This window comes from Neopelma chrysocephalum, unplaced genomic scaffold, assembly GCF_003984885.1.
Source record: "Neopelma chrysocephalum unplaced genomic scaffold, ASM398488v2 Primary Assembly neopelma1_70, whole genome shotgun sequence".
NCBI classification, from domain to species: domain Eukaryota; kingdom Metazoa; phylum Chordata; class Aves; order Passeriformes; family Pipridae; genus Neopelma; species Neopelma chrysocephalum.
Genome location: NW_020897730.1, coordinates 1,846,948 through 1,859,608, shown reverse-complemented (window position 1 = coordinate 1,859,608; position 12,661 = coordinate 1,846,948). Strand labels below are relative to the sequence as shown.

The 12,661-nt window shown below is 42.8% G+C and overlaps 1 protein-coding gene across 2 annotated transcripts in view; it reads right to left on the bottom strand.

The window, feature by feature from the left end:
• PLOD2 (procollagen-lysine,2-oxoglutarate 5-dioxygenase 2) overlaps window positions 1-7,890 on the bottom strand; it is a 52,024-nt gene extending 44,134 nt beyond the window's left edge. For both annotated transcript variants that reach the window (XM_027686119.1, XM_027686118.1), the window contains exon 1: window positions 7,764-7,890. In XM_027686119.1, coding sequence (XP_027541920.1) covers window positions 7,764-7,875 — 112 coding nt within the window. In that variant the 5' untranslated portion in view covers window positions 7,876-7,890. The remainder of the gene's footprint in view (window positions 1-7,763) is intronic.
• Window positions 7,891-12,661: the final 4,771 nt, after the last annotated feature.

Below are 12,661 nucleotides of genomic sequence, written 5' to 3'. Positions count from 1 at the left end.
AGGTACACACGTATCACCCCTACTACCACCTGACCCTTAAATTGGTTCAACCAGCAGGAAAAAAAGAATAACTTCTGCCTTGAAACTGTTGCAAACAGTTTCTGACCACAGCTGGCATTTATGGTTATCAGAATCACTCAATGCATGGGCTATCTGTGGATAATCCTTCCTGTGCTCCTCCAGGTTGTTTGTAAACCTTGCTGAAATTACAGAGCAATAGCTAGTGGTATCAAAGTTGCCAACACTGTTCCGAGCCAGGGAATAGAACCAATAAATGCAGGAAGCTTTCAGGAGCTCTCTAGGGAGAGAAATATAGAAAGTATCATTTCCTGGTTTCAGTTACTTTCAAATAGCTGGTACTATTGCGACTTCCTCAGCCACAGTACATTTTGAAACGCACACTTAAAACTAAGCAGGAGCTGCTCTGAATTTTCTCATATTATAGAATCTATGTTAGATTAGCACTTGCTAACACACAGCCCCTGGCCAGGACAATAAATTTTTTTTCTCTTCTTTTTCTTTTCTACAGACTGTAATTCCCTTGTGCTTTAATTCACAGCATACAGGGGTGTGAACACACATTTCCCTCTCCCATGCAGACTGACTCCAACAGCAAGCCTGCTGAGCTGCTGCTTACTGCTGTCTATTATCACATCATTTCTGATGTTGCATTGATACAGCACCTAAAATGGTTACATTAAAATGATCAAATGTTGAACAGAGCCAGTTCTAAAACAATTAAATAAAAACTCGTGGCCCACAGGCTGTAACTCTATTTTTCTGTATATGCATATACATTACCTATACACAGTTTCAAGGATTAGCAGTTACTCCCAATATACAACTGATTTCAGGAAACATTTAAAAGCTGATTATGTCTCAGCTCTTAACTTACTTTTTTAATTTAGTAGTACTGAATACACAGTCAACAAGAGCTCATTAAGAACTGTATGTGCACTCATCAATCACACACATCAGTCCCGGGTGCAGCACTGGCCAGTGCTCTGGCCTGCACTCACTCTAATGCAAGATTTCCTTGTTTTGATAGTTGAACAAAGCCAAATACAAGCAGGAGTAAAGTGTTTTTCCATCAGTTTCAGAGGACTTGGATCAGACCCTATTTACTGAGTCAGTTATTCTGTAGTAAAGCAAAGATAAGACGAGTTCCTTAGTTCCCAGACGAGAAAAAAATTAAAATCAACTGTTTGTAAATGACATCATTGCCATGCATGAAGGAACTGCCTAACTTCCTGACAAATGGGGAACAGATCAGGTTACAGCTGTTTATTGGTGCCCAGATAGCAATCAAACCACAAAAATCTTCTTGAGAGTGAGAATGGATGGAGTCATGGCACGAGCTGTGTCTTGCTTGAATGCACCGTTTGGATGGCCCTTCTGTAAACTGTCATCAGGGCTGTGCAGCTGAGAGCAGGACACAATTAGCATCAGCTGGCTAAGTGAGAAAGTTTACTCAGCTTCTGCCTTTTTGTAGCCTTGCCCTCTCTGCTTCTCTCATAAATATGTATCTAGAGGAGAGCATGTTACTTAAGCTGTTGTTTAGCAAATCCAGCTGTTTAAACAGAAGCGGTCACACACAGCACCAGGCATTGTTCAAGTCCATTTTTTGACAGGTAATCAATCCATCAATGAAACTCAGCAGTTAGGACTTGCAATAATGGTTTCGCCTTAGACTAGTCTTTACTTTAAGAAAAGAGAGAAATTTAAGCTGGAACTGGAGCCATCCTGAAGAGACAGAGCTGTCCTTCGTGCCCGCGCTGTGGTTCATGTTGTAAACAGATGCTACCACCCGGATCAGTCAGTTCATTTGAAAAAGCTGCCCTACAGCTTCACATCTGGTCCTGTGTACAAACACTGGACATCTAAAATTCTCCAAACAGAACCACAGGCCACACTACCCTGGAAAGGAAGGAAATCCCATACTTTTCAAAGTTCTCTTTTCTGTGCAAACAAGCAACTTAAACTCCACACTGGTGGGATATAGGTCAGTGCCCTGTTTTGAACAACTCAGTTCTTCAAATCATGAAATAGCAGTAAAAATTTCTGTCCTAATTCTGACACAAGATACCATGACATGTCATGTATGATGCATGTTTAAAGATGCTTTTAACGTAATATACTTGACCCAGCAACTTCAGCTCATAAAGTTATGGGCCTGGTTCTGATCCAACACAAGTACAACTGCTTTACAGCAAAGTAAAACAGCATTAGTAAATTGCTTATGCAAATAGTCTAAGGAAACACTTTACTGTATTAAAGTTTCATGTGAACTACAAAACTAAACAATCTACTTTTACCTTTTAAAAAAGTAAAAAATTAGGAAAGCAATTGTATCAGATACTGATTAGTTCTTGGACAGCTGATTTCAACAATGGGCTCATTCAGAACACTAACACTTAGACCCACAGGTACAGAATTCATTCTCAGAGGAGTGGCACTTTAATGACAAACCTATTTTTGTTTAGCTTTTTTTCCTCTACCTTTTTTTTTCCTTACGGTTTGTTAGCATTAATTACAAATACTGCAGCTTTAAAAACATACTTGCTCTGTCATTGCAAGAATCAGTACTAGCATCAAAAAGGATTCCCCACACACCTTTTTTCCCCCCATGCCTATTTTTTAAGAAAATTCACAATTCACAATGGTCAATTTTTCCAAGAAGTAACCCCCAAATATTTCAAAGGGCAGACCATAAGAGCTGGTGGGGCAAACACTAAAATAGAGGCAGTTTCTTCAGAATTGTCCTATAAATTTGAAAGTAATGTTTTAAGCCAAAGCAGAGTTCTACGGTTTAGCTTTAAACTATTAAGGAAATTCATCTGTAATTGCTTTGTAACTCCACTACAAAAATAGTCATATCTTAAAAGAAATTATACAGTAATACAGAGTATCTTTAATTTTGGTTCACGCAGAAACAGAATAAAATATTCAAATATGTCAACCGTATCATTAGTCAATAATCTAAATATTTAAACAATGAGTAGGTACCTAAGTTTCTCCAGTCTTAGTGTTCATTGGAACCAACGTTAAAATATTATATTAAAAAAAACAGTTCACAGCAAGAAAGGCATGCACACACACAGAAAACATGAAGAAGCCAGATTACTCTGATGATCAAATAATGTTTCTTTAGTGCACTTGTAATTTGTTTTTCATTTGTTTGTTTTATTCCTACTACAAATTGTAAACAAATTCTAGCTCCTGGAAAACAGATATCTGAGATGAAACAGTGTCTTTACATATTTAGCTTCCTCATGACCAGTACCATCTATATTTTTAAAACTGAATTCACCTTAGGGAAATACTCCAGGAGCAGTTTATTAATCCTAAAGCCACTTGTGGTGTCAGGCTGTGCTTGCAAGCATGTATTCCTTGATAATTAAGTGTTGTTTATTCTCTAGAGCTACAACACTCCCACACATTAGTAGCAGGATTGTGTCTTATCTGTTTGGTCAAGCTGTGTTTTGTGCTTGAGAGAACCCTGCTCATGTTTAAAATAAGAAGGATCAAAAAATTTCTTCCCTTTCAAACTTGTTTGCAACTGGTCCCTCAAAAACTATAAAAACCCCTAACAACATAAATAAAAACAAAAATGCCCTTATTGCAACCATACTTACTCTTCACGACAAGGAAATTCACTTGAGCAGCATGTCAAGTAATTTGTAATTCAGATTGGCAGCTCTACACAAATGGAAAGATACGGCTTCTGATTACACAACATAACAGTGTTAGTTCAACAGGCAAACGAAACACTTCCCTGTGAAGAGACTGAGTCACTTTTGCTTAAATAAGCAGAAAGGAGGGAAAAAGCCAAGAACTTGCACATAAATAATGACCCTCCAGAATGTGCCACGAACATAAAGTCAACCTTGAGAAATAATATTAGTTTAGACCCCTGACAGGGACACATTTCACACAAAATACCCCTGGCTCAGAGAATCATGGCAGTCATTCCACTGTACCTTTACAGTGCAGTTTACAGCATCTAATGCTGATGATAAAGGTCACAACTGTTTTTCTTGCTTTAATTAAAAATGCACTTTACAGTCAAAGTTGCAGTAATTCCACTGTATATCACAGAGAGAAGCAATGTCACGTCCATCTCTGTGATCTACTTCCACAGCCTCATTATTCCCTCTACCTACAGAAAGAAAGAAAAGCCTGAACAAAAATGTCTACATTTTCTTTTCTTTCGCCACACATACTGGCACTGTGCAGCCTCTGAAACAAGTGCTACACAGAACTCAGACTGCAAACTTTGGGTGTCTTCAAGGATGAGTATTTTCATGGGAAAAAGATGTGACGAGAGAACAACTTTGCTGTTTTGCACCTCCACAGCCACATTTTCTTACTTTTAACTTATTTTCAAATACCCACATCCCTCACTACACACTGTTACATTTGTCAGTCACTATTGATTTCAAAGCTCCAGGCTAAAGGTATCTTTTGAAATAGATACTTCCATTTGAAGTGGAGCACACTGATGCTAAATGTATGATGGTGCCCCAGACACAGGCAACCCAAGTATGTCTCCTGCAGGGTCAGTTCTGGGCTCATCAACCTCTGCTTTTACCATTCACCTCTAAGGGGCAGGTGGCAGCTTTTTCCATACAGTCCCCACGAAAAGGCCACAGCCCCAGGAGACCCAGAGGAGGTTTTTCCACAATACAGGTTTATGCAGCAGTTTTAGGTACTGTGGTGACAAGAGGAAACCGAAGTAGCACCAGCAAAGAAGCAAGACACTGAAGATTAGGCAGAGAGATGGAGGCAGGCATAGTGTGCTGTATTTATGATCTCCACCAAGCAGGCTGAGTCTGTCAGTACTTTCAATAAGTATGTCAAGATGGCTGAATGAATAAAATATCTTGTTTGGGCACCACAGGCAACCCAGAAGGGAAGGTCTATTGATGGCTATCACTCATAGATACTATTTTGGCTGACCCCGAAAAAGTCAACACAAATGGCAACAGTACATGCTGTATCTTCAAGTGAGTCCTCACAGAGCTAGACCAGCCAGCAGTTACTGCTTGAAGCATTTGTGACCAGCAGCTGATGGACACCGAGGTGGAAGAAAGCCCACTGGCTCCCAGCGCTCCCACAGCCAGCTGTGCTGCCCCACCTCCTGGCCAGGCTTCTCTGGAAAGCCACCCACACTGCTGGAGCCCTCTTCCCCCCAGCCCACCCCTCCCACTTCAGGAGCACACACAGACACCACAGACCCACCTCAAAACCTGCCCATTTGCCACCATTCCAACTTGGGCCCCAACACCTCAACACGGATACGCTCCAGCCCAGTCCCCACAGCCGCTCTGGGGAACAGACTCAAAGGCAGCAAACTCATTTCCCATGCAAACAGCTGACTGACAAAATATTTTAGGTGAGAACATTATCAGCATCTGTTGCCAAGAGCAGTGTCTGCCTCTCAGGCAATGACAAATGTCACTTCCACTGTCTTTCTGTGTGTCACAATCAGCAATGAACATGCAGTAAGAGTGGTGCAGTGGAAATATTTCAACACTGATGTTTTAACACAGAAACTTTGCATCTTCACCACACAGGGGTCAGTGTTTCAGAGCTCAATAGTGCTCTTCTCTGCAATTGCCTGAAATATAAACCTGCGGCCAAGGAAGGAGCACAGGACGGACTTCTGCAAACACTGTTTGCCACAGGGCCACACTGACTCTCACAGTGCTGTGCAACAGGCAGTTCTTTCCAAAGACTTTTTGAATAAAGTCTTATTAAGAAATGAAGATGCAGCTTGGCAGTCAGTTTCAGACACTCTTGTTAGAGCTTTTGTCTCAAGAAAGCAACATGAATGGACCGTGTTAAAAACTGACATGCAAATTGTGTCTTTGCCTGCTGTTTTACACCAAACTGTACAAAGTATCAAGAGACTAGAAATTAAAAAACAGATTTCTAGAACTAGAAGCACCATAAGGTCTGCCTCTCTTCAGGCTATACAGCACTGACTCAGGGAAAACATTTAAGGGTTAAAACCGGAATAAAAACACATAACACAGCAGGAAGTGTCTGGGGTCAAGAAACTACTCAAGGAGTGGTTTCAGCTCAGCAGAGATTTCTACAGCTCAGGCTACTCATGTTTAAACTAAAAAGAATTAAGGTCTTCCTGTGTGAACACCTATATATAAACTTATCAGTGCTTTCTTGCACTGTAACTTGTGTAGAGTCATTTTTACTATTGATATAGACATAGCAGTCTATTTTTGGGTTGCTGAATCATACAGAGCTGTCTGGACTAGACACTCCACTTTTCACAGATTTGAACAGCAGCAGGATTAAAGAAAAATCCTTACCATGCCAGTTACTGGTTTATACCAGCCTGAGATCCCATATTTCAAGCGCATAGTTAAAAAAAGCATTATTTGAATAGATATGTTCATGAAAACGTAACTGTGTTTGCAACAAATTATTTCCAAAGGTGTTTGACTTGTAATCACTGCCCTGAAAACAGGTACAGGAGCTCAACTTTTTGCTCAAAACTGTTCCTGTGGGGCGCACCTCTGAGGGGCAGCAAAGGCTGAATGGTAATGCTCACACCCCTCTGACAGACAGCATCCACACCACAGCCTTCAGAGAAATCCTCTGGATGACCAAAAGTAGCAAAGTACGAAGAAAAGTGGGAATGAGAAGTTCATTGAGTGAAGTCTGCTATTCATCAACACCATTCTTTTAAACTGTTTTAACTTTTTACTAGTTATCAACCAAGTCAGTAGTTTTCATATCAAAGAACTTGCTGACAAAACTTGGTTCTCAAATAAAGCAGCCTCCTTATGCACACTAGAAAATTAAGCCAGATATTAAAAATAACTTGATTACACTCTTGAGTAAAACAAGCCAAGAAATGAAACTATTTTGGATATCATGTGGTAATAATCTAGTGGGATGAAATACCTTTGTACACTTAGAATAGAAATCAGAACTACGGACTCTTAAAAAGTATTAGAGCAAAAAATATGTTTTGGCATACTGATGGACATACATGTGCTTGGACACCTCTCTCTGAGGGAATTTCCTGTATACGTTCCTTTATTTTACATGCTGAAGATAAAATTTTCTTCTACCTTCTGGTTCCTTGAAGTTAAAGCTACTAGAGAACACAAGTGAAAGGCAAGGCAGACACTGCGGGGCGGGAAGGGGCACTGGAGTGAGTCTCCAGCTGACTTTTGCACGAAGTAGGAAACTTCACCAGCGGTTGCTACAATTCAGAGAAACAGCAACTGACGCTATTGCTTTCCCCAGCCTGGAAAAACATGTTCATCAACACCTTGTTTCAGGGAGAGGGAAGAAAAGGGGGGGGCGGGCAAGGCGAAAGTCTAGGAGACTCAATTCCCTTTAAGGAATCCTTTTTCTTTCCTTTTTTTTTCTCCCAAGGGTGATCACGCATCTACGACCCCCTGGGCGGGTTAAGGCACTTTCAAGCCGAGCGGTTCCACTCGTCGGCAACCTGGGGAGCGCTGCCCCGGCCGGCGCCGCCGCCACTCCCCGCACGGCCGAGCCGCTCCGCTGCCCCGAGCGGCGCGTTACCGTGCGGGGCGGGGGGAAATAAATAAATAACCCGGGAAAGCGGCGGGTCCCAGCCTCCACCGAGGCGGGAGGGCTTTCCCTCCCTGGCAGATGTTACCGAGCCGGAAGGCACAAAGCCGCCGGCGCATCCCTGCCGCCCGCACACGCCGCCCGCGGGGCACCGCCATCGCATCCCAACCCCCGCACCGCACCGAGCTCACCTGCGGGGCCGGGGCGCCGCTCCGCCGCCGCCCGCAGCGCCAGGGCCAGCAGGAGCAGCAGCAGCAGCGGCGGCAGGAGGAGGCGCGGCCACCGGGCGCCGCTCCACGCCATCTTCCCCCTCCGCACCCGCCGGCCTGCCCGCGCCACCAGCCCCCGACAGCGGGGGGAGAGGGGCGGGCGTGGAAAACCAGAGGGGAAAGCGGTGCCTGGGGGCCGCCGCGCCGCGGTACCGCTGCTGCTCCTCCTCCTCCGCAGCGGGCAGGAGCGAGGGGCGCTGCCGCCCGCCCCGGGCTTTATACGGCGGTGGGAGGGCCGGGGCGGCGAGGGCACCGGCGGAGCAACAGGAGCCGCTGGCGGCGCACGGTGCTGCTGCTGCTGCCGCCGCCGGGGAGGGGCGAGCGGCCAAGCCCCGCCTCGGCCCCGCCGCCGGAGGTGTGGGAGCCGCAGGGATGGAGCGCAGCGGGCCGGGCTGGCGGGGCGCGGGACCAGCGAGACCCGGCTCGGCCCGCGCTGTATCCCCGCGCCGGTACCAGCCGGGTGAGAGGCCAGTGCTGGCCGTGTGGGCAATTACATTCGCCTGCCCCTCTAGACAGTTGCTCAGTGCTTTCATTGGCTGTTATGTCCCCATAAACCTATTTCTGAAAATTTAATTTTGTTCGGGCGATTGTGAGCACCTGAAGCTGCTGCTCCATGAGCCAACAGAAACAACGCGACCCTTTCGCATGTGCGCCCTGATGGCATCGGGACCGCGCCGCTCATCCGCTCTGCTTGTGGAAGACATACCTGTCAAACACTCCATCAGCTCAGCATTCAACTTTCCATAAAGACACAGGTCATTTGCCTAAGCTTAACACACAAGACTATTACACTTTTAACATTAAAGAAACGCCCAAAAAAATCACTGAAGGCAAGCACAGCCATGGTAAAGGAGGTGTACTGACCCACTCCACTCTTCTTCTTCTTATGATACAAAGTATATTCAGAAAAACTGCCATAAATCTTTAAAAGTCATGTAAAATTATTAAAGCAGATGTCAGCCTATTGGAATCAGTGTGGATTTACACCTTGGAAATATTATTTGAAGACCAAAGGCATAATCCAAAACAAAAATTAGTGGTGAAAGCAACAGTCATGTATGTGAGATCCACCTATATAATCATCAAAGACACCTCATTTTTTATCCTAAATGTGTCTATGGGCTTAACAGATGTGCTTTCTTGGAGCCACAGAGAAAAGAAAAAAAGGGGGAAAGAAGGGAAAACTTGACCTGGGCTACTGCAGCTGTAAGAACTGTGTGCTTTTATTTGGAACTCAGGGCAGAAATCAGAGCCTGCATTATGCGCCCAGATACTTTTACGTTTAATTAGGAGAGCTCATTCTTTCTGGATCAGGCAGCACATAGCAGGGAGGGAGGTAGAGCCAACCGAAGAAAAAGACTGGGTCTTTGGTCTGAAGGAGCTCCTACAACAGAGGCCCATGAAAGCAGCAGCTGGGAACTGAAAATGTAATCATGCAATTGATGATGGCGAAGCTGCAAACTATGGAGAAACAAAAAAGATCCTCCAATTCTTGGGCAATTACTCGTGACATACTTTCTCCTGCCACCTCTGACAGGCACACAGGGATTCACCAGAGAACAAGTACCTTTTAAATGTAAACAGTATGACCACATTTATGCACATGTCCATGATGGGATGCTACTAAATCTTTGTTTTGTTTGTGTTTTTTAAATAAGTTCAAGAAATTTTGCTTATGAAAAACAACGATGGAAAAAATAATTAATATATGACAGCTATAGTTTTAAGGTAGAAAACACTTTAAACAAGCATTTCAAAAGAGGTGCTCGACAGATCAAACCTCACCTCAGATCCAGAACAGCTTAACTGTAACACTCATACTGAGAAATATAAAGAATGTGTAATTACAAAGCTGAAAAAAGTAAAAACACATTGAGAAGAGATTAAATTAGAAAAGGCATGTAGAACACACTTAATAACATCATCCCTGAAAGAAATGACTGATTTCATCACTAAAGTCTGAGAGGAAAAAGACAGGAACATTGGGTAACATTTCAGAATACCATGGAGATGATGTCATGGCTCCCATGGGTGGGACGGGAAGCAGATGAAGCTTCAGCCTTGAGAATTGAGAGTAAAATCAGCAGCTGACTGTCACGTACATACACAGTGCTCTGAGAGATCAGTCTGGCACCTCACCTCTGTCATAAGCAGCTAGTTTCACCAGAGAAAACACACAGGTCCTGAAACAACACTGTTAGGTGGAAACCAACAGGCATAAAGAGGAGGGAGCAGCCATGAGAGATCCCATGAGGCATTTTGTTATCAAAATGAACACGTAAACAGTAGCAGGGAAGAATGAAAAGAATTGGTGAAAGAACTCTGTAAACATGCAACAATGAAAGGAAAGGAAATTGCTGGAAAAGAGAGATTTCTAATGTATGAGGAAAATGGGTTGAGAGAATTGTGATATAAAAACAGCTCATACCTGTAAGGGCAAGCCCAGACTTGGACTAGAAACTTATACATTTTCTTGTCATTTTTCTTGGTCTCTTGAAAGCTAGTTTCATTTTTTACTGTTCTTAGAAAATGCAAGCTTTGTCCCCAGAGAGAAAACAGAGCTGAAAGCTACCCGAAACACTCTTTCAAAGTGACAGATGTGGTCAAGACATCTCCCTCCCCCAGAGGCTTCACTCGGACATTGGCTGATGGAAGGGAAAATGTTTGTGAAACTCCAGAACAGAGCTCCACCAGCTGTGCAGTGCCCAAGGGCTCTGTCTCGCCCTGCCTTCACAGACACTTGGGTTAGAAATGTTACTTTTGTCCACAAATCCCAACTTCAAGGCATGAACTGGCAGCTGGTAGTTAGCAGGGTCTTCAGCTCTCCTGATGCTGTTGCTTCAATACTGTATTACTGTTATAGCAACTCATCCTTTAAATCTCTGAACTGCTAAGTAGGAACTTACCCTCAAACCAAAATAATTTTAAAGAATAACATAAGCAGTGTGTAATGTAATGTGCAAATATACCTGTTATGCTACAGAGGTTAACTGCAGAAACAATTCCTACACGTCCCAAAAAAACAGGGTCACTTTCTTGCTCGTCACTCTTTGTTCTTTTGACTTTTGACTTTATCAAGCCTTTTTCCTTCTCTTCTGCAACGACCATTTCTTCATGATTCTAAGAAATTAATCAGTTTGGTTAAGTAGGCATGGAGGAGAGGAGAGAGTTTTAGCTGTGGGGCTCTGAATGTGGGAGCCCAAGGAGTTTTCTTGTCCTAAAACTACAGCAGTAGTGAGGAAAACAAGAACAGTTTCGCAAGAAGTCCTCACTTCTGAAAGTAACTGTGAAAAGTGATTTTCTAACCTCATAATCAGTTGCCAAATTTTTATTTTTTTTTTTCAGACCCTGTGCATTTTCAACAGATCAGCACTAATATCTACGATTTAGCTGGCAGGTGTTTGGGCAAAATTTAACAGGACCTCTGCAGAAGACAACAGCTTCCTGAATTGTTTCTAATCTCAATTCCTTCAGTGCCCCTTTCTCAGATGTTTAGAGAGTTCTTTTACGGTCTTGGCAACTCCCTGTCTGTATCTGCCTATCCATAGGTCTCTTTCTTGATTGTCTGTAGGAAATTATCATGGGGTTGGCAACTTCCGTCTTCCCCAAACCACCACCAATTTTATATTTCAAAATGCATATAGATGGTGTCACATGGAATGGAAACAGAGAGAGTTACAGAGAGAGTTACCATTACCAGCCCACCACTGAAGTCAAAGAGAGGGAAGCCCTGTCACAGGAAGCTGCCTTCTAAACCACAGACACTTCTTATGGACCTTTTTCACATCCTCTGACTACTCTTCATTTCACTGTCTTTATAAAACACAGTCTTTGTTCCTACTGTGCTTTGCCTGTCCTTGAACTCACCTCATCTTGCATCTAGGCCTCTAAAGCTATTTTTTTATTCTGGAGACCCACTAGAATATCTTTTCAATAAATGCTACTATGGAGAAGTGTTGGTCACATGAACTTCCTTCCCTAATCTTATAACACTGAAATTGTTCATTACACAGTAATTAAAACAAAAGAAAAATAACAAGATTGGTCTGTGGAAAGCCACGTGACAGAAGTAATTGTCAACAATTCCCCAGCAGCAGTATAATATAATAGCAATAGAAACTGACATTCTAAAGTAATAAAAAATTTAAAAATTGCTTTTCAGTCATAGGAGTAAACCTTCTTCAGATATATTTCATTTAGATGCCTGAAGTTGTTTGAATTTGACCACAAGCCAATGAAACAGTAGAATTTAACTAGAATTAATTTTGGTTTTTCTTTTTTCACAAAAACATTAATATGAATGTGAAAGTCCATCTGGCAATAATATGGCATTAAAATGTGCATCACATTGCTTGACTTATTATGTGCATAAGAGCCTGTAATAAGGGCCTCTTAAGTACTTCAACCCCAATAAGATATCTTCCACAGACAATTTATTTCCAAAGAATCAGGCTAAATGTTACTGAAATTCTAGACTTGCTGTCTGAAAATAGTTTCTCTTTGGTTGCCTCCCTTTAATTTATCCTCAACTTCAATAAGAACATTTCTCTGAGTTGCTGCCCCAGTCTTGTTATTGTGGGTGTGATCCAGCCCATTGCCAAGATGTGCCGAGTGCTCCTCAGGGATGCTGAGCCCCCCTGATTTCAGTGGAAGCTCAGCACCTTGTGCTATTGAGCATGGAGTCAACCCTTTGGACCACAGGCATAGTTTCTTTCCCAAATCAACCAATCAGAAATTACTTCATTTTATTCACTCATTTATAATTATAGCTATAAACGGCCCATATGAGCAAAAGATTAATAGTGTTAGCAAGCATTTTC